The sequence below is a fragment of the Copadichromis virginalis genome, linkage group LG20 (assembly GCF_057382275.1).
Source record: "Copadichromis virginalis isolate Kocher_CV1m ecotype Utaka linkage group LG20, C_Virginalis_male_GT1.1, whole genome shotgun sequence".
In the NCBI taxonomy this organism is placed as follows: Eukaryota; Metazoa; Chordata; class Actinopteri; order Cichliformes; family Cichlidae; genus Copadichromis; species Copadichromis virginalis.
This window is the reverse complement of record NC_140637.1, coordinates 13,314,951-13,338,066: the sequence shown is the minus strand read 5'-3', so window position 1 is coordinate 13,338,066 and position 23,116 is coordinate 13,314,951. Positions and strand designations below refer to the sequence as shown.

The following is a 23,116-nucleotide window of genomic DNA, read 5'->3' as shown; positions in this document are numbered from 1 at the left end:
TTCACTATTTAAATTTGGCTGTGCTGGCAAGGAGTTTGCATATACTGGTTCATTTAATAACTTTACAGTGATTTATAATGCCACCAACAATCCTAGGAACTGTGAATCTAATTTTCTTTTTGCTTTGTTCCCCTTTGCCTTTCCTGCATCTTTTTTAACATCTCTTACATAACATTCTTTTTCAGTCAATTCAAAGCAATACTTACTGTATAACTCTTTTTATCTACATCAAAAGAATAAGGTGAGTTTCTGTCCCTTGAGATCCGACTAATGATGATACTATGTCTCACATTCATTGAGACAAGCTGAATACATTAAGACGAAGTAGGTAAAATATAGGTTATGTCATTGCTTTAAGGTGTTCAGCATCTGGAGTTCTTGTCACATCTCAGGCTTTTTAAGAGTCCTTCCTTTGATGAAACGTGTCATGGGATAATGCTACATAAGTTTCCAGCAGTAAAGCTAGTGGGACAGTTTTAATACCGATAAACAGAACTTTCAGAATACTTCTATGGCAAACTTTTGTCAAACTAGGTGAACTACTTTAAGTAAAGCAGCAGCTGTATGTATCCATGTTTGGTGTTAGTTTGTTAGTAAAGCCTCTACTGTAGCTGATTATACATTGTTAGTTTGTTTCAGTCTCAAGTTTGGTCGGTGGTGTACTGACCCGTACCTCCATCTCCTTGAGCACAGGATGGTCCTCAATCCCAGGGAAAAGAACTCTCATTGCATAGGTCCGATAGTCTAGGAAGGGAATCCCAGCTCCATCCAGCTCCTGGGTTAGTTCATGGATGTCTGTCTGTAGCTCAGCGAAAGCTATCGATGGAGAAGAGATAATTGGTTATTATCTGTATGACCGAACAGTAGCACTGCCTTGATGTTTCATCATGTGTTAAGTTGCCCAGTTAGCAGAACAACAAATGATCTGTCTCTGTAGCTAGTCTTAATTGATCACTCATACTAACACTTTAGCTGGTGAAATTTACAATAAGATCACTTCATTTCATGGTAACTACCACAATGAGTGAAATAAACCCAAGCTTTTGTAAATATAATTTTGCAATGTAAAAGCAAACATTGTGGAAGTGAAAAGGTTGACTTTTTATCAATCAATAAGCTAGCTTCCTCGATTGAAGGACATAGCATAACCTTTTTACCTATGTTGCTACAGGTTTATTTAAATATCCAGTGGGAGAATGTAAATTAGATTTCACTGTAAGGAGACAAGGGCCCTTTCTCATTTCTCAAGTACGCGAGTCCTTACTCGCATTCTCGGCGAGTCCGGACTTGCTGAGAACGCGAGTATGGACTCGCAATTTGTACAATTGGAACACCAGCGTACTTGACGATGTCACAGGTCCGGAGTTTTTACTGCCGTCCCTTCTTAATTTAAGTGTGATTAATATGTTATGAAGCTTAACTTTAATCTCCGCCAAACCGATTTACCCTATTAATAAAAGTAGTGTACATGTATACCTTAATAAAAATAAGCAGGTGAGAAATTAGAACGCTTTTATTTTTACTTTAGTAGACACTCAAAAGTTACAACGGACAGCTGCTGGGGTTTGGAGGAGAACTGAACAAATATTTAAAATATAATCTGATCATTTTGAAGCAGCCTCCAGAATCTCCACGTATTAACATGCTGTTTTTGTTCCCGGTGAAAATGTTTCCTTCTGAATTGAATTACAACTCAGCCAAACCCATTTACTCAGGAACAAATAAAACACTGAAATAAACCAAAAATTAACATTTCGAAGTTATCTAAGAGACTTATATATCATGTTTAACCTGAGTAGTGAAAGACTGCGGGCATGTGTGTGTGTGTGTGTGTGTGTGTGTGTGTGTGTGTGTGTGTGTGTGTGTGTGTGTGTGTGTGTTCGAAACGATGTACCGGGAGTCCGCTACTCTCGCTGGCTCTAGTGATCCTCGACCTCCCTAGCTATGGAGCTGGTGGGTAACAGACGTTTGGAAATATATGATATCTTGATAAATCGAGCAGATATTTGAAGCTTACACAGCTACATTCTCGCTTGAAAATAACTTAAAAGTTTATTTTGTGACAGAGAAAGAGTAATATTTAAAAGGTTTTAGCCGCGCTCCTCTGCCATTGCCGCGTTTGGGTTTTGAACGAAATGCATTCTGGGATATTTAGCTGTACCAAGTACACACAAGTACGCATATTGAGACAGGCCCAAGGATTTCAGACAGCACAAATACATGTTTTGAATGAACAGTGTAAAATTCATAGTCGGAATTTATGCTTAAAATGTACTTTTCAGTGGCTAATTGGTTCTGGCTTGAAACAACTTAGGAGCTAGAGCTGTTCAACAGTAATGCCACCAAGACTATAAGCCTCATACTTTATACAGTGGGGCAAAAAAGTATTTAGTCAGCCACCGATTGTGCAAGTTCCCCCACTTAAAATGATGACAGAGGTCAGTAATTTGCACCAGAGGTACACTTCAACTGTGAGAGACAGAATGTGAAAAAAAAAATCCATGAATCCACATGGTAGGATTTGTAAAGAATTTATTCATAAATTAGGGTGGAAAATAAGTATTTGGTCACCTCAAACATGGAAAATCTCTGGCTCTCACAGACCTGTAACGTCTTCTGTAAGAAGCTTTTCTGTCCCCCACTCGTTACCTGTATGAATGGCACCTGTTTGAACTCATCATCTGTATAAAAGACACCTGTCCACAGCCTCAAACAGTCAGACTCCAAACTCCGCCATGGCCAAGACCAAAGAGCTTTCGAAGGACACCAGGAAAAGTATTGTAGACCTGCACCAGACTGGGAAGAGTGAATCTACAATAGGCAAGCAGCTTGGTGTGAAAAAATCAACTGTGGGAGCAATCATCAGAAAATGGAAGACATACAAGACCACTGATAATCTCCCTCGATCTGGGGCTCCACGCAAGATCTCATCCCGTGGGGTCAAAATGATCATGAGAACGGTGAGCAAAGATCCCAGAACCACACGGGGGGACCTGGTGAATGACCTGCAGAGAGCTGGGACCAAAGTAACAAAGGTCACCATCAGTAACACACTACAACGGCAGGGAATCAAATCCCGCAGTGCCAGACGTGTTCCGCTGCTGAAGCCAGTGCATGTCCAGGCCCGTCTGAAGTTTGCCAGAGAGCACATGGATGATACAGCAGAGGATTGGGAGAATGTCATGTGGTCAGATGAAACCAAAGTAGAACTTTTTGGTATAAACTCAACTCGTCGTGTTTGGAGGAAGAAGAATACTGAGTTGCATCCCAAGAACACCATACCTACTGTGAAGCATGGGGGTGGAAACATCATGCTATGGGGCTGTTTTTCTGCCAAGGGGACAGGACGACTGATCCGTGTTAAGGACAGAATGAATGGGGCCATGTATCGTGAGATTTTGAGCCAAAACCTCCTTCCATCAGTGAGAACTTTGAAGATGAAACGAGGCTGGGTCTTCCAACATGACAATGATCCAAAACACACCGCCCGGGCAACAAAGGAGTGTAGAAGCAAGAAGCATTTGAAAGTCCTGGAGTGGCCTAGCCAGTCTCCAGACCTCAACCCCATAGAAAATCTGTGGCGGGAGTTGAAAGTCCGTGTTGCTCGGCGACAGCCCCAAAACATCACTGCTCTCGAGAAGATCTGCATGGAGGAATGGGCCAAAATACCAGCTACTGTGTGTGCAAACCTGGTAAAGACCTATAGTAAACGTTTGAGGTCTGTTATTGCCAACAAAGGTTATGTTACAAAGTATTGAGTTGTATTTTTGTTATTGACCAAATACTTATTTTCCACCCTGATTTACGAATAAATTCTTTACAAATCCTACCATGTGGATTCATGGATTTTTTTTTCACATTCTGTCTCTCACAGTTGAAGTGTACCTCTGGTGCAAATTACTGACCTCTGTCATCATTTTAAGTGGGGGAACTTGCACAATCGGTGGCTGACTAAATACTTTTTTGCCCCACTGTACCACCAAATGTGCATATACTATCAATGTTAGCATCCATGATTACATGGATATGTATTGATGTATGTGTATGTATTTGAAAGAAAACAATATTTTATTATCACGTTGCTGCTGAAGCACAGCGAGTAGCCATTAGTAAGACTATTGTAAAAGTGAACAATCATAAAATTGATGTTTGTGAGTTATATTCATGAAAACTGTTGTAAAAGTGTATATTTTAACCTATAGCAGGATCTTCTACTAAACTTAACCTGTAGTTTGGTAGCAAGTGAAATATTGGCCCTAGCCAATGGATGAAAGTCCTTTTATCTTTTAATCAAGAACACTAATATCAGGTGATTTTCACCCACGTGTAAGGATAGTGTTACAAAACTCCCATTAGTGTTCTAGGGTAAAAAATCTGACTAACTATACACGTGTAACAGTCTAACTGATAGAGTCATAACAGTGATCAAAAAACACTGAGTGTAAGGATAGTCACACAGATGATTCTGTACTATAGATATCTATATATGGGTCAGATGAGGTGCCTGTCAGAGGCAAAGAAGGGAAAGCATTTCAGAAAGCACAACCACTGCAGAGATTTCAGGTAAAACGTCTCAACCTTAGAAAAAGAGCTAGACATCTGGATTGAGAATTAAGGTCAGCAATGATTTAAAAAAAAACGATGCTTGCAAAGGAAGTAAATGAGGACCAAAATGCAGAATCACAAGAATATACAGACACTAAGTCATGATAAGACACAGACACAATCAGCAATTTAGTTATATTCAATAAAGGGCACGTTATTATGTGTGGGTGAGAAAGCATAAAATAACGGCATGATTCTATGTGTAACTAAGTGCATTCAGGTATACATAGATCTGAAGATAACACTAAACTATATATTTAACTTGCAGACAGGGCTAAAAACCTAGTTAACCAAATCCATTTCTTGGAGTCGTGGTCCTGACAATGTCAGCCTTTACTTATCCAGAAAAAAGGCCCAAAAACAATGAATCTCAAATGGAAATCCTGCTTGGGGAGAGAGAAAAGCAGAAACAGGAGACAGAAAACAAAGTTCCTGGAAAGGAAAGTCAATTAATTGCATGAGTGGATAATTATTAAGAGAGCAACGGATGAGTTTTCATGCATAATTTCCCCCAGCTGTTATTGGACTGTTTGGTCCACAAGAGAAATAGAGAAGAGAGGAAGCAGAGAAGATGAAGGAAAGAAAGGGAAAGACGAAGAAAGATCAGGCAGTAAAGAACTGAGAATGGAAAGCAGACATTGGATTGAGGGTATAAGTAATTGGGAATAAGGGTAAAAGACAAAAAAAGGCAGCACGGGAGACACAGCATGAAAGATAAAGGCAAAGGAGAGAATGACAAGAAGACAGGGAAGGAAAATGGCTTGAAAAATAGTCAAGGAGACACAAATTAGATGTAGGTTTTCTTTCAAGTCCTCACTTCATTTTCCACTCCACTTCTTCTCTCTTCTATCTATTAATCAGGCTCTTATTTACTGGCCAAAGGGTAAATCTGTTTAAAAGCATCTTAGCAGGCAGCCCTAGCAAAAATACGCTTTCAAAAAATATCCTCCTGATCAGCTGATATAAAACAAGACATAACAAAACCTCGAGCGCAGTTCAAAGCAGGGCCATAACCTTTCCTCGGCTGCAGCCATGGCCATGAACGGCTCTTGAACTATGACGGACCCATCAGCCTGTACTGTGCAGTGTGTTTATTTCTTGTGAAATGCTCATCCTTTACACGCTAAAATGTGTGTTATACGACAAGCACAAGTAGCACAAGAGACAAAATGTCAGTGTTGCTAATAGAAATATCCCGACTCTGATTGTTGGATTGGAATTTTTTTGTAAATCAGTATCGAGGATAATTTAGAAACTTTTTTTGTTGGTTTTCACTGATGAAAATTAAAGTGCAGCATTTGTTCAGAGAGGCCACAAAGTCTAGCTCAGCTGTATTCCCACCAGATCATCAAACCTAAATGGCAACCTGCCATCAGCTGATGACTTCCAGAAATCAAATCAGCAAATCTCATCTAGAGCGCTTTTTAAGATTCTTGAGCAATGACCACAGATGCAGCCCATCTGCAACATCCACCCCAGCGCCCCACTTCATCCTCTCTGACCTAATGTCATATACACTCACTGTCCACTTGATTAGGTACACTTGCTGAACTGCTCATTAAAGCAAAGATATAATCAGCTAATCACATGGCAGCAACTTGCATTTGGGAGTGCATTCACGGTCAAGACAGCTTGTTGACCCATGGATCCATGATGATCTGGTATCATTGGTTCAGGATGGTATTAGTGGTGTAAAGGTGCTGGGGATGGTTTCTGCTGCTGCTGACCATGTCCATCTCCTTATGAGCACAGTGTACCCATTGTTTGATGATTGCTTCCAAGAGGATAACACATTTTTTTTCAAAGCCCAAATTATCTCAAGATGATTTCTTGAACATGGTAATAAGTTCAGTGTACCCAAATGGTTTGCACACTCCAGCAGACCTCAATTTAACAGAGCATCTTTGGGATTATGTGGAAATTTGCATTATGGATGTGTAGCCAATAAATCGGCTACATAAATGCATGATGCTTTCATGTCACTATGGACCAAAATCTCTGCAGAATGATCTAGCATCTTGCTGAATAAAGAATTGAAGCTATTCTGAGAAAAGGAAAAAGGGGTATCTGACCTGGCCAGTGAGTACATCTTGTTTTTGATGCCTCCTGTCCTCTGTGCTGAGTCTACCTGCTGCTCTCTCTGGTTTATGTTTTCCACATATGCACATTTGGAAGGTTGAGAAGGTCCGTAAACAGAGCCATGCTGCCAAATCTAAATTAATGCAGGCAGAAATATTAATCTCCTTTTGACTTTAGTGGTCCCGACTGAACTAACTTAACCACAGGTAAAATTCTGACAACCTAAAATATAGCTTTTTGATTTGTGCTGTTTTATTATAATTATTATTATTAAATGTGTTGTGAGATTTTGTGACTGCAGGGTATGGTGTTCAAATAATCTGATATTTTATATCTATATAAAAAATGTAGCTCAGTTCCAATTTTCTGCTCTGTTGCATCTAAAAGTGTATTTTTTTCTGCAAGAAGACAATGTTTACTGCAGCTGACAATAAATGAGGGCTTTATGCCAAAGAGAGTATTCAGGATGTTTCACTTGATATAATGTGATGAGAAAAATGGAGAGAATATTTTTGTTTACCAACATCACACTAATATTTCAATATATTATGATCTCTATCTACAACACGAAAGGCAGCTGTAGTGTCGTCCAAATAGAGCTATCCATTGGAGCCAAAACACGCCTACTCCATTATGCAAAACTTAAAAAAGAAGGACTGATGGTAATGGAGCACTTCGCTGTCCGACTAGTAGCTTACTTGTGGTTCCTAGGGTATTTAAAAGTAGAATGGGAGGCAGAGCCTTCAGCTTTCAGGCCCCTCTTCTGTGGAACCAGCTTCCAGTTTGGATTTCAGAAACAAACACTCTGTAATTATAATTACAGTAATTATTGTAATCCGTTATTATCAGGTTGTCCTAAAAACTCCCTTCAGAAATGCTCAAAATGCTGTTGCAAGATTACTGACAGGGACTAGACAGACACAGCATATTTCTCCCATCTTAGCTTCTTTTCATATGGTCCCTGTTAGAATAAATTTAACCCCCTCCTCATATAAGATGTCTTAAATAATCAGGCCCCATTTTATCTTATAGTAACACTCATAGCAGTCGTATCACTCAAGCAGAGCACTTTGCTCTCAGACTTACTTGTGGTTTCTAGCGTATTTAAAAGTAGAATGGGAGGTTCAGCCTTCAGCTTTCAGGCCCCTCTTCTGTGGACCAACTCCCAGTTTGACTTCAAGAGACAAACACCCTCTCTACTTTTAACATTAGGCTTAAAACGTTCCTTTTTGATAAAGCTTTCAGTTAGGACTGTCTGTCTATGTCTTTCCTGGGAAAATGCTCATGTGTTTCTGATAAGTAAACACACACACACAGAAACACACACAAAAGATCCCAGTCAACACAAAGTCTGGGAAGTGAAGTGTAAAAATGCCACAGCATTGAGTGTGCTCAAAGGAGCATGTAAACAATGCCTTACCATGAATTGGTTTGAAAGTTCATTTGCATTTTCTTGCCTATATACTTTATACGGGACTCTTTAACAGGTCTTTTAACCCATAGAAGTGATGCTTCCCGGTCAGCAGTTGGGTTTGTAATGTGTGTATGCATGATGGCTAATACAGTACACTATAGCTGTGTACAGTGTGATATCCACCTCTTACAGATGACTGATCCAAAACGTCCTGTCCCCCCCTAAAGACTGTTAGAACCCTGCCTCACACATACACACTTCCTTTTGCAATCACAGGGATAGCCGACCGCCCACTTCATCTGCTCCTCCGCCCATGTGCGCTGTCTTGCCTCTATAGGCCAGCTGGGAGTGCAGCAGGCGGGGCGGGGTGCTTTCAGGGTGGGTGGGAACGAGGCCATGCTTCACTTCCTAGGAAAACCAAGCGCTGTTGACTTCCCGTTGACTTCAACGCTCGCCTGTCGGCCTACTGTTGTAAATAGCGGAACTTTCTCCAGTCGTGTTTCGTGAAAAACACAAATGACAACATCTTAAACTGAGGCGACGCGACAAGGAAGAAACACGTACCTGGAAATGTCACCGCAGTCAGGATTGCGCGTGCAACGATCGGCCTGAGAATGTTGCACTTTGAAAAACAACACTCGTGTAGTTTTGTTTGACAGCTGCTCCCTGGCAGGTGTTGCGACTTTGTGTCATGACCGCAGTGTAATCGTATCATTACTCTGTAGCGTGGCTGCGTGTGCCCGTGTTATTATATTGAGTGTAAACACCTGGATTGTCCACACATCAGTCATCCACACTCTGCTGCTGACTCTCGCTCTTTTAACCCAGTTTCTTTGTGTCGGTTTCTCACTCACAATATTTTCTCACTCCTCTGCAAATAATCCCCTTGTTAGCTTGACCTCAGATAGGCCTCTCACACTATCTACTTTCCAGCCGTGTGTGTGCTCTCCGTCTTTCTGACAGTCTTGCTGTTGAGTTGTGTTTTCACTCGGAGGTACGGACAGATGACTGACACGTTAGACTGTGCTCTCCACCACCATCATTATCAAAACAGGTGTCCATTCCTGCCGAGAAGCACTGGAGCTGTGCTGTGAGGCTTGTGGTGGAACAACGTCTTGCTGAGATGCTTTACAGTGGTTTCCCTATAATTGACAGGCATCTGTGTGCTGTTTACAGTTTCACCTTTGAGTATCAGTAGAGCCGAACACCTCGTGCTATCCATACAGCACGATTTGCTTCTGCTTAATTGTTCTGTAAAATACTGAACATTGCATCATCATTTTCTGTTGCCCTTCTGTGCTTCCTATTGGCATATTTCATCTCTCCCAGAACACCGTCATACCACCAAATATAAATGACTATAGATAAAATAACAATCTTGCTTTGACCCTGGCAGAAATATCCTTTAACACTGCTCAGCATGCACATTTCCTATTATTAAACTTCAAAGCCATTTTCAGGAAGCGTTGTTGTATACTCACTCAGCTCAGCAGACTCCCACACTGTGATCGATGTCATTGCCAGTTGCTGACCTTTGAAACAAGTTTACTCAGGCAGTGAGCAGGTGCAAAAAGATTAAGAAAGTCTAAAGTGCTTTGAGTGGCAAATGTGTAATTTATCTAGTCTGTGACGACCATCTACTTTAACCAGATGAACGGGTTATTATATACTTGGAAGAAATATGGAGACAAAAAATCTAAATCATTCCTCTCTCGCCTCCCATTGATTTAGTTTCTTTTTGTGACAGTGTTTAGGGGTTTACATAATTTAATTCAAGCTTCATCAAAAAGAAACGTTTTAAGCCTAATCTTAAAAGTAGAGAGGGTGTCTCTCTCCTTCAAATTCAGGCTCAAAGCTGAAGCTCTGCCTCCCATTCTACTTTTAAATATTGTAGGACCCATAAGTAAGCCAGTGATCTGAGAGCAAAGTGCTCTATTGGGGCGATATGGTAATACGAGGTCAATAAGATAAGATGGGGCCTGATTATTCAAGACCTTGTATATGAGGAGCAGGATTGTAAATTCAGTTCTGGATTTAACAGGGAGCCAATGAAGAGAAGCCAACATGGGAGAAATATGCTCTCTCTTTCTAGTCCCCATCTGTACTCTCGCTGCAGCATTTTGATTCAACTGAAGGCTTTTCAGGGAGTATTTAAGATAGCCTGATAATAATGAATTACAACATTCCAGCCTAGAAGTGATAAATAAAGAATTTTCAATAATTCTTATCATTTATAGCTTTACTCTGAGACAGGATGTTTCTAGTCAGTGGCGGTCCTAGCCTGTTTTATGAATGAAATGCGCTCTATTTGGAAGCAGCCGACCCCCCTCCCCTTTCGACAGGTTGCGTGTGAGACTTTAAATCATCAAACTGTAAATTATAAATTTAAATTGTTATTGATCTCTTTACCCCTGGTCCTAAAGTGTACATTTATTTTCTTACTCTTCTTATATTTATTGTTTGTTTACTTGTCTACTTGTCGGGGCAGCATGAGTACGAGCAATTTATTTATTTTTTGCCGATGTCCGTGATGCCGCCCCGGGCAACCGCCCGTGTCGCCTGTATCAAAAACCGCTACTGTTTCTAGTTTTAGAGATATTGTGCAAATGTGATAATTTTCTGCAGTAATAATTCTCTGCAAATACAAATAATCAAACTGCAGCTTCACCTCCAGCGAGTCTCACAGCTTGAAGATTAACTTCAATAATATCTTTTTAGACTGCCCACGATAGTCCTTGTTCTACGCTTCAGTCAAAGGGAGTTTGGAGTTCTCCATCTGCTCCAGGATATGGGAAGAATACTGCTTCAGCTCAGTATTCAGCTCTAGATCCAGAGCAACAAAGGGACTAGCATAGCTAGCTGCAACCAAGGTGCTGAAATTAGAGTATGTGACACCGTGGAATGAACTCTTCTCTGGGTAAGTAGGTGAATAAAATCCTCCACAACAGCAATCTGACCAGCAATCCAACCAGTAGGGGAGACACAAGAGAGTCTAAGTTAAGAGCTAAGAAAGCAGGGAGCATTGATTGACCATAGATGTCATCTTCCTCACATATTGATAATAACAAGTAAGTAGCTAAAATAAACCAATAAATATACTTGTGACAGCTGCTAATACCACTGGACAGTTCACCCAAATGCAGTTTGGGAAACACTGTACATGCTAATACACAAGCAGGAAATTAGCTTTAAATAGTAGTACTAGTAACATATAAAACATTAACCAGTATACTTTGCCTGTTTTATGATCACTGTATAGTTTCCAGGCAACCAACGGAGAAACCAGCGAGCCATGGTAGTCACGCAAGAAAATTAAACCCCCATTAAACATCTCATCTGTGTACTACAGCTTCGAGCTACTGAACAAACAAGGTAGGAAATGTTCGTTTGTGAAGTTTAGAGAGCATGTAGGCAGGTTTCATTAGATACACTTTAGATAAATGCAAGCTGTATATAACTAAAATATCATACTACTCATTTATCATTCTGAAAATGATGAAACACATTGAGTTACCGTAATAAAATTTGATTTCTATTCAAATTGGAGTTTAAAAACCTTTTTAACTGTAGTGGATTATTTTATATTTTATCCTATTTCTGCTGAAAGATCCCCATCTTTTTTCTTTTTTTTTTGGTCTTGTTACTTTCCAATAGTGCAAGGGTAAAAGCTGGATCCACACTGCTTCTACAGCCTACCTTCTTTACACTCCAGGGCCACTCTGGACTCCAGGTTGTCCATTTGAAGCTGTAGACGTTTCAGGGTGCGGTCAGCGTCCCTCGACTTCCTCTTATAGGCTATCAGCACGGCAATGATGACCAGCAGCAGCAAGCCGCCACCCCCTCCGATGCCGATGATGGCGGGAAGCGTTAGCAGGCTGTCAGAGTAGATGTGAAGCGTCCCGGGAGAGTACTCAAACCCACCCGCACGGATCTGAACACACACAAGTGATAAGTGGTCAGAGAAAGAAACAGAAATCATCACCATGCCCCCAACTCCCTCCCACACATTGATGCTTGTTCACAAGAGAGCTGCTCGGTAAAACCTGTGTTCTTCTGGCGGCCACCAAATAGCTGCACTGTTGGAGGCGAGTGTTTAGCGCATTGCTCAAAGGTAGAGCCAAGGCAGTTGTTAAGAGCTGAGAAATTCCTACTTACTTGCTTTCCCCTACACAGTCTGGGGATTTGCACGTAGCACCTCAGCACAGAGAGCGAGAAAGAGAGAAAACAACCGGCGGTCATTTCTGCAGCAGCAGATGGCTTGAGAATAGACGAGGTGGTCTGAAGAGATCAAAAGTTGCTGGTCTGATGAAAGAGAAGCTGCTTGACCCAATTTCTTCAACAACGATCATTAAAGTTTGATCCGTTCTGTACTCGGACTAAACAGTCAGATCTCTGATAGGCTTTTACTGTGGAGGCTTACATCACCATCGCTGCTCTGAACATTTCGTGTAGGAAAGGTTTTCGATTCTTGCCTTTAGGGGAGAAGATTCAGAGGGCTTTGATAATGAAGATCTCACAAGTTAGCTCGCTCCTTTGCTTTAATGCGGCGTTATCCGCAGACTCGATGTTTGGGTTAGATATTTTGTTGTTTATGTCCTCGTTTATCACCATCAACTTTAATAAGCTGATAGGGGTTAGAGCATATATACACCGAGACTTTTAAAGCAGCGCGGTAGAGGTCGATGCAGTGTCAAAGTCACACACATCCACTCATAAAACAACCGTAACACACTTCCAGGGCCCACACACTTATATACTGCATGCGTACGCGCACACACAGTATAAGTAATCAAACAAAGTAATCACCAGCATTTAAATCCCTCCCCAAGGAACCATGGTAATTATGGGAAGTCAAACATTTCTTTTTCTTTTATGACTAACTACATTTACATAAGCACAGTGTGTCTCATTGGAAAAAAAAAATACATATACACACACAGGACTGGAATCCATCAAATCAAGCAATCCACCAGGGGGGTTGATAACTGATTCAAATGAGGTGCGATTATGCACTTTGAAGTTCTTGTAAGTGCACTTTCATGTTAACATTATCAAAGTGTGATTAAAAAAAATAAAATAGAGAAGCTGTTGTATCAATAGCAGCATAGTCAATACCCACAAATTAAATGTGCAGTAGTAAAGACAATTAGACTGGCTTTGTGTAAGATTATGCGGCCCAATTAGTTGTGTGGACACGATCGGTTTGCAAAGGAGACTGAGCTAAATTAACTTAAGCAGGAGTCGGGATTAGTTACCTGGGAGAGAGAGGAGTTTAAACATATTTAAAAATGCTGAATTAATTTTTTTGATAATAACAATGTGCTCCACAGTGTGACAGGAGTTAGTCAAAGTAATGAACACACAGACAATTAATAGTGCATATGTGCATTTATTCCCCTTTTGGTTCAATGGAGCATTTATTGTCTTGTTTCCAATTCTCTTTAACATTTTGATTCCTGCAGCTCTCATAACTGCTTTCCTGCACGATGGGGATTCATTTTTCTGTGGCCAAGTTCTAATGTACCTGCCCAGCACCAAACAGCAGACAGCTAAATTGGCAACCAGCTGGTGGACACAGCAAACTCGCACTATGGAGAGTGTGAATGTAATTTTTATTGCGCAATAGCAATGTTTTCACATGTCGCTACTAGCCATTAGCGGTCAATTACCATGGCTGTGAGATTAAAATAAATAAATAAATAAACTTTAGCATTTAATGGTTGGAAATTATCACCTGTAAAGACAGGTATGACTATACAGCACCTAAGGCTAACAATAAGGCCCTATTTTCTTAGCAGCTGTATGCAAGTCGATTAGGTAGCAATGGGGCGATTTTGCTTTTTGTGTATTTTAAGTCAGCAGTTTAAAGTTGTGCTCCACATAATCAAAAGTGATAACGCTAGAGCTTAAAACACTGCTTTTATGGGTCAGTAGCACTAGAGTAAACAAACCTCCTTGTGGCTAGTCAGTGAACATCTGCAAGTAGTCGCAGCGACCAAGTGTTGATCCCGAAACTGAGCATGCAACACTCTCAACTGCAATCTGACCGCAATCACTCTTAGACCAATTGGTGAAGGTATGCAAATATTTGTCGTCTCAATAAACACAGATTGCCAACATGTGAGGTTCTGGCTGGAATCTGAACATAAGCAGTTAATGAGAATTTCTCTTTAATGTCTATTTCTGTGTATGTAGACAGCAAAAGGTGTGCAATTTTCATCGATTTATCACAGTTAATTGCTATATTATTAACTTGAGCCCACCCAAGGGCGAGTAATCATACTTACTAAAACTGAGCAAAACTAATAGTTTACTTGGGTACTTGGACAAAATGAAGTCAACATAATGTTATGGGTAAAGGCTGTAATTCTACAGTTATTTGAAATTGGAAGTTGGAATTTTTGTGTTGCCGCTCAATATTTTCAACTGGAACGCCCCCTCACATTAGGATTTGAACTCTCAATGTTGGACTCAACCCCGACTTCACAGATGGGATTTTTAACTACCCCGGAGTTAGACTGTCAGAGCAGCAGTTGTAACCGTAACTTCACAACACGGTAGTGCAAGTAAACTGTAGCAAAACTGTAAAATCTGTAATCCATACAGCCAATGCTGTGTGTTTGTGATTAGCTATAGGAGCAGGGTTCTGCCTTGCTCTTGTGCAAAAACAAAGCCTGTTTTCTTTTCTTTTCTAATTTCACAACTCTGCATGGAGTTTGCATGTTCTCCCTGTGTTTACGTGGGTTCTGTCCAGCTACTCTGGTTTCCTTTCACAGTCCAAAGACATGCAGTTAGTGGGGATAGGTTAGTTGGTGTCTGTTTCTATGTGTTAGCCCTGCATCCGATTGCCAGCTTCCCAAGTATGACAAGTCCAAACGTCAGCTGTGAAGAAGGCCTCTAACCACAATAACAAATTCCCATAACTCTTTGAAACTGTTATTTTATGCAGCGACTTAACATAAAACTGAATCCTCCAGGACACTTAATTTAAATATTAATGACTCTTCACATGTTTATTTTGGGAAAACGGCATTGAATGCCAGTATTCTGTGCGTGTGTCACCACTTCAAGGACTTTTTAGAATCTATGACAGCTAATCTGAAATATGTGCTCATATATTTTACATCATGCTTTGAATCCAAAACGCATGAAAAATACATAAGAAACGGCTGCTCTGTTACCCTTCCAATCGTCAGCTGGTGTTATCTAATCTGAGGTCATTTGTATGTATAAAAGAATGAACCAGGAGGGAGCGTATCCTCAGACGACACAAATGTGGCATCAGTTTAAGCAATATTAAGGTGGTGACACATTTGCGAGGCATTTGTCTATTTTTATTCTCCTGTCAGACTGAAGGACTGGGGGAGGAACTTAGAAAGCTGAAGGCCAAAACAACAAACAAGTTTCTTCGAAAACTCAAGGGAGGCACACAGCTGCCAACACACAGATGAGCATCTGAGGGGACACACAAAGACACACTGACGAACGCGGACGACTTTCCTTACAGTATGCCCACTCGCGCACACGACAACACACAACAAGCCCGGTAAGTCTGGACACCGACTGGGTTCCTCTGTATGTAGGTCATTCTACATGGGGAACATTATTGTGCCACAGCTGTGTCCTTCTCTGCAGCATTCCGCTGCGCGGCACGCACAAGAACAACAAGGGGGGAAAAGGGTTGATGCGCACATAAACACACCAAAAACAAGCCACTCACTGTAGTCACTCACACACACACACGTGCGTGCGTGCATGGGAGAAGAGATAGGAACGGACAGCTCTATTTTTTCTTCGGCTATTGTCAGACGAAGGACTAACTCCACCACCCCCGCCAACACGTCGCATTGCTCCGAGATTCAACATGACATTTCGTTCAAAAAAGAGAAAAGGAGGGATAAAAAAAGAAAAAGAAAAATCCAAGCGAGATCCACCTTGGAGCTGACTGGTTCCATTGAGAGCTATCATATTGAATTACATGGATGTGCTGTCAGTGGCTTTCTAGGTATATTGGTTGTAGCTAGCAGGGAGTAAATGTCATAAAGATATAGTGAAATGACTGTGAAAGGACATTGGTGATAAGTTTAAAAAAGGGGTGGAAGGAGGGGAGGGCTTCTGAGTGGGTGCGCTGTCGGGATATTCAGACAAACATCCAAATATATTCGCAGTGAGTGCTGCGTCGCCTGGTTGACGTTTGACCTTCTTCCACACAGATGCTCCGGGAGCTGCGCTGTGATTCTGAAAGTCTGCTCCAGTCAGAGTGAATCAGGACTTTCAGTCTGGAGTCTGCTGACAGCTCAACGCTTTGGACAAGTAAAGCCAATGACTGCCGCAGGACGCGCTTGGAGGCGCGTTCTCAGAGTTTTCCCGACACTTGCTTTTCTGCTGTATCATTATTTCTGCAAATACGAAACACTCGAAATGAAAGTGACATCAGCAGCACTCACACCACGGCTGTTGGTGGAGAAGAAAAAAACAGTTGCGGCTTGAGACGTGACCGTGACTTTTAAAAACAAGCTGCTTTTGCTTGGATTTCCTGTTGCACCAAAATTTGCACATCAGAAAGGTTTATACACAAACGAGGTTCCTGGATTAGAGCTTAGAGACAAGCTTAATGTCTTCATATCAGCAGCATCCTGGATAAACAATTCTATTCTTAATACTACTTTTTATGTTTTCGGCATGGCTCTGAGACTGAGCCTTGTCATGGATATAAACTGTAGCAAACTTGCATAACTTACCTAATATTTCACTTCTAGTTTAGTTTTTTTGTTGCATCCTCTAGTCACACAAAAAACCTCTCCCAATACCAGATGCTCAGACAACAGGAGTCCTCTCGGCTGCTCAGCAGAGCAGGATGACAAACTGACAGTTACCTGACCAAGACAGCGAGCAACTCACAAAATACCTATATAGACGTACAGAGGTCCATCAGCAGTCATCAGTTGTGTGTTTTAATGGAGCGCTGTGCTATCTAATGTGAGTTTATCATCTTAAAAAGCTAATTGGGCATTCAAAAACCATTTTTTTCAATTATGGTGGCACAGCTGAAAACTGCTCTGCTGATTAAAGAAGCAATGCATTTGGACAACTTAATGTGTCTGGAGCATCAGACTTTATTAAAATAAATAAATAAATTTCAGAGAAATGAAGGCAAGTCCATGCAGGAAGTCGCCAAACTACTTTGTACAACAATGTGTGCTAGCTTCTTGACAGAGCAGTAAAAACTGGCTCTAACCGAAACAGCTGAAGAAGTGTCAGTATGAACAATGAAGAGCTGACTAAAGGACGATTGTTATTTCCATCTGCAGTCGTGTATATTTCATAGCATGACTTCTTGGATACTCATTCGGTAACTGATTGCAAGCCGTTGCAACCGATGGGCAGCCACTTTTGGATGACAGGTGATTGCACAGATTGCCTGGTTTAGGGTAACCTCTATTCAAACATTTCCAGTCTGACTCTGAGTGCCTGCAATCACCAGAAAGGTTGCCAACGTGTTGGCAACTCATCTGTGATGCATCTCTTTGCAATAGGGGACTGACTTAAAAGCTTTGTAGTTGGCAACAGATTTGGAACTGATTGCAACTTGACCGCAATAAATTGCAAAGTGATTGCAAACTGACTTCATCTTACTGCTGTTTTATCATTGTCTTGACGCACCAAAGCTGATTTGAAAATTGCAATTGACTGCGCATTGTCGCAGACCTGATCCTTGTCTTTGAAACAGTCGCTTCGAAGTAGGGCTGACACGATTAGTCGACTAGTCACGATTACGTCGACTATCAAAATCGTCGACGACTGATTTAATAGTCGACGCGTCGTTTGAAGCTTTGTAAGATCATAAAAGACGCAGGAATAAGTAGCAGGATTTAAGAGTGTAATAACGGACTGAAACAGAAGATGGCAGCACTGCATGTACAAGGATGCCAGCTGCCGTTAAACCCTGAAGAAGAAGAAGAAGCTGTGTCCCAGAATTCATAGCGCAGCCTTGCTCAGTTTCCAACAATGGCGGCAGCTAGTTAGTTTTAATATTACTCTTATTATTCTTTCTGGGTCACAAAATAAACGTTTAACATATTTTCAGGCGAGAATGTAGCTGTGTAAACCTCAAATATCTGCTCAGTTTATCAAGACACCACATATTTTCAGAAGCGCTCTGATGTTTTTGGAGACGTCAGTTACCCACTAGCTCGATAGCTAGCCGGGGGCAAGGTCACTAGAGCCCGTGAGAACACCGGACTCCCACAAATCGTTTTCAAACCCACCCACCGCAGTCTTTCGCTACTCAGGTTAAACATGATATATAAGTCACTTGTTATTGTTTGGCTTTTTTTTAGTATTTTATTTGTTCCTGAGTAAATCGGTTTGGTTGAGATTAAAATTATAGTTTTTACACAGCTGAATAAATGTCAAGCAGACAGCTGATTATCAGAAGTGTGAGATGCTCGAGAATATACTCCGGTGTCCCGGTATATTTTAGATAGCAAGGAGTTTATTAAACTTCACCGAAACAATCTACAAATTTCATTAAAATTTAATAAACTATCATCTTGTTTTTATTTTTAGTTAGCACATACCTTAAACACTTAAAGCTGTAAGCTAATGATAGTTATATAAGAGCAGATGCATGCTTGTGCAGTAAGCTGTACGTTTTACGCCCAATGGAGGCATGATCTGATTAGTCGACTAATTGCAAAAATAATCGGTGACTAGTCGACTATCAAAATAATCGTTTGTGGCAGCCCTACTTCGAAGCCAACGATACTGCAGTTTCATTGCAAACAGTCGCAGTAATTTTGATCGTGCTGCAATCTCCAGCGACTGTTTTTCCTAGTGTGACTTTAGCATTAGTAATTTCCTTTACATAAAAAGTGTGAAGCTTTCACAGCTCCTGAGCAAGGCCTGCAAACTCAAGTGAGAAAGATGACTGAAGCTGACACCGTGCTGATGAGTGTTGCTTAAAGGCAGTTTTAACAGTACCTGTCAATCAGCAAACTATGAAATTAACTTCAAGTCTTTTTCAGTGCAGTGATGACTATTCAGTTAGCCAACAGGTAGACAATAATCCTGGCAATCTGATTAGCATGTTTGGATCTGGGACAATTGTTATTATCATGTTTGGATAAAAAAAAAGCATAAAGACTTTTTTTGTTGGCTTTGGGAAATCACAGAGTTTTTTCAAGTGTTAATGGAGTTTTTTGAGACTAAACAACTGATAGACTGAGAACCTTCATTGTAAAAGGCTAAAGGCCAAAGTGTCTGCTGTTGAAAAAACAGACCTGTGACAGAGCCGGTGCTCTCTGTTCACCTAAGTGTGGATCCACGAAGATATGAGGAGTATGGCGCAGGAAAGATGAGTGTTGCTTTGATTAGAGATGAGTGTAGGCAGAGGACTGGCTGGCTGTGGATTTACTGTGGGTTAGGTACATTATATTCCGTGTACTATTAAATGTCTATGCCATCACAGTAAAGTGAAGCTAATAAAAAAAATACATGAAAAATGGAAAAAAGGGCACAGAGGGACTCTCAAATCTAAAACCAGCAGCGCCTGCAGCGGAGAAGTGCTGATGCTTGCACAGCTGTTGATGTGGATACGCTTCGGCGGAGAGAAAGAAACACGGCTTTGCGTCTGCAGACACGTCTAAAGGTTCAACGTGGTTGTGTTGAGTGCATTATGTGAACAAGTGAACGACTTCCCTGTGAGCAGCACTACTTAATGGATCTGACTCAAGAGTAAAAGCACTGCAGTGGCTGAAAGCGTGCCGGTCGACGCTTTAGATTATCACTGTTCTGGTTCTTGGGGGGTTAAAAAACAAAAAGAGTAAACTTCCACCACCTTTTTTTTTGTTTCCATCAACAGTGTAGCTGATATGAAGGCCAATAAAGATCAACATGTTAATTAAGCGTAACATATTTAACAGCAGCCTTGTTGTGCAAGCTCACTGAAGCACATCCTGGATCTGTCAGAGGAAACTGTTTAGAAAAGACACGAGGGGCTATTCACACAACTCAACAACAAGGTTAGAGTGACATTACAGGCTGAGATTGTCAGACCAGAATATTTCCATATTCATCAACAGGAATTACTGGGTCAGCGTGGACACACTAGGAACAGCTTGTTATATTTTCTGGCCTTTTTAAAAAAAAAAAAATTGCTTCTTGTCAAAGAATCCTGCAACACCAAAAGCTGGCCCAGTAATTATATTAGGAAAGAAGTCTACCATGAAGGTCCCAGCCCATATTATTGAGCAACTTCCCTTTTTATATACCACCCCCCTTCGATGGCGCTGATAATGCAGGACAGAAAAGTCAAGCAATTTAGTAAACCAAAGTCGCGTCAGGTCATCGTGCCTGGCGGGGACAGAGATGAAGAGGCAGGAGCTGTGATCTGACCGTGACTTTGTGCTGTCCAGTGAGGTTGGGCCATTCGCAGAGCAGCTGGCTCTCAGACAGGGTGAGGATGCAGGGAGTCTCTCCAATCAGCACCGTATAGTTCAGGCGACTGTTGCCCGGAGCCGCTGGGATCAGGTTACGTCCCTAAAAAACACACACAGGGAGAAAAGTAATAAGGACAGGCACTCGGCTCATCGTCAGGACGCTTTACTTGCAGGCCCGACAATATTTCTTTCTTTCATTGAACTCCAACGTGAGAAAAATGTAACCATGAGCTTTTCTTTTTACATTACTTTTATTTATCCACCCTTTCTTGACGGCTCACAATGAACTTGTTCAGAACATTTTTCTGCTAATGATATGATTTTCACATCTTTGATGAAAATCACTTCCAGTTTCTGCATAACTGACAAGAAAGTCAGTGACAATAAATTTGCTAATTTAATATCCCTTAAAGGATCAAACTGGTGGTTCTCCATACTCTTCACCTAACAAATGCCATTGACAACATGACGCTTATACAAGGTCAAATATTTACAATGTCATAAAAAACATTCATCTTCAACGACAGCTAGGTCCTGCGATTTCTTGACGTTATTACTTGAAATCAAGCAAACGTGTGAAGCTGTTTCTTTTGTCTTTATCGCTGTGAAGGAACATTTTACCAAGGGACATATAAAGGGTTAGGTTGTTGATATTTCGGCTTTTATTTCTATTTGATTTTCTGTCAAATAGGCGCCTCTAATTTCACAATACAAATCAACTGTGGACTGAGGGAGTTTCATGGGATTTTGAATCATTAAATCATCAAATAGTTGTTTTTGTCATCAGACAATGTGAAGCCTTTTGAAGCTTCATCATCAGTGACAAGTAAACCCCAACGCTGTGCTAATATGGGACTTTTGAGTATTTAAAATTGCTGTTCCAATTATTGAAAGGGGTAAAAAAATCTAATAAACATAAGTTACTATGAAAAACTCACAACCCCAAAGTTTTTCTTTGGACATTGGCTGTTTTCAATCAATCAATCATTTTTATCTGACCATTTTCATTTTTAAGACACTTAACACTGACCTACCTATGAATTATTCATAAAAAAAGTCACTATTAGTCAAAGGAAGAAACAGTGTTCTGTCTACACATAACAGACAACTTAGCAAAAAATGTTACACACACATTTTTTGCAAAGCACAAAGACTGTGAAATATACCAAAGATAACAGTCGGACAGACATTAAATTGTATTTCTTGTACTGACAAATTCCCAAAGAGCTATTAGCCAAAAACGTGGCATATCTCGACATGTCATTCAGTGTGTCCTTAAAGAATTAGAAGAAAGGTGTCAAGTGGAAGACAAAAGAATAAGTGGCAGAACTAAAAAGCTGTCTGCAACGGATGAACAGCATCTGAAAGTCATGTCCTTAAGACCTGACACAAAACCATTAACTGGACTATCAACATGGGACCATCAGCTGAAGGGCAAGCATCAAACCCTTCACCTGATCTGTTTACAGTTTTCCGAAGCCTCGTTAGACATAGTGTCAATGGAAGAATGGCTGTTCTTAAGGAAGGAAAACAGAGAGAAAAGGCTGAGGTATGGAAAGGTATCAAATTACACAAGAACTGGGCTGAAAATCAGTGGTGACAGGTCTTATGTAGTAGTTGGGTCAAATCATTGTGAATGTGTATGGAAGACATCGGGACAGAGGTACAACAGTGAGGGTCTACAGCCATCTGTAAAACATGGTGGAGGCCATCTGGAAAGTGTCTGATTGGCAATGGCTTCATTTTTTAGGATTGAAATCATTCCCCCCCACACACTGCCATGCCGTACAAGCATCCTTGGATAGAAAAAAAAACACTATGAGTCATGGATTGGCCTCCCCAGAGCCCGGAATTCACCATTAGTGAAGAAGTGTGGGATCATCTTGTCAGAGAACAATAAAAACAGGAAGTCAACATCCAAAGAAGTGCTTTGGATGTCCTTCAAGAAGCCTGGAGATCTATCCTGAAGACTAGAAAGCTTGCCAATCAGAGTTCAGTGTTGAAAAATAAAGGTGCTCATACCAAATGTTGACTTTTCAATTTCCTTAAAATTGTAAAAGTCTGTTTTTGCCTTATATACTGCCTTAAATCACTGCACCTTTTCCTATTTTGAAGCGAAATGCAAAGAAATAAAGGAATGGCTTAGTGACTTTGCACATTACTGCATAAAACCAGTCATTTTTCTCCCAAATCCTTTGATTATCCTAAAAAAAAAAAAAAAAAAACAGGGTCAGGGTTACAGTGGCTTTTCATCATTAGTAATATCTTAGGCCTCACAGATTACTGCAGCAGTTTCCAAGCATCAGTTGGTGCTTGTAACAGATACTCCAGATACAGCGCTTTTTTTTTTGATAGTTCTAATTCTGTTTTTCTTGGACTTGGACATTACTTTCAAGCCAAACACTCAGGAAATAAGTGAGATATAAGTTTAGCAAACCCTACTGTATGTATACTAGAGGAAATAATATTACTGGGGAGGCATACAAACCCACACAGATTGTTTTTTTTCTTATGTCCTGTACTCAACACAAAGTCTGCACCCTCAAGGTGTGTAAATTCTAACATTTGTCAATTTCCG

General features: G+C 40.7%; 1 protein-coding gene across 1 annotated transcript in view; it reads right to left on the bottom strand.

The window, feature by feature from the left end:
• The window catches only part of LOC146684456 (plexin-A1-like), a 314,632-nt gene that overhangs the window by 33,172 nt on the left and 258,344 nt on the right, over positions 1 to 23,116 (bottom strand). Inside the window, exons 19-21 of the mRNA XM_085444381.1 lie at positions 20,495 to 20,638; positions 11,795 to 12,029; positions 674 to 816 (exon numbers count right to left, since the gene is read on the bottom strand). Of these exons, the coding sequence (XP_085300507.1) occupies positions 674 to 816; positions 11,795 to 12,029; positions 20,495 to 20,638 (522 nt within the window). The remainder of the gene's footprint in view (positions 1 to 673; positions 817 to 11,794; positions 12,030 to 20,494; positions 20,639 to 23,116) is intronic.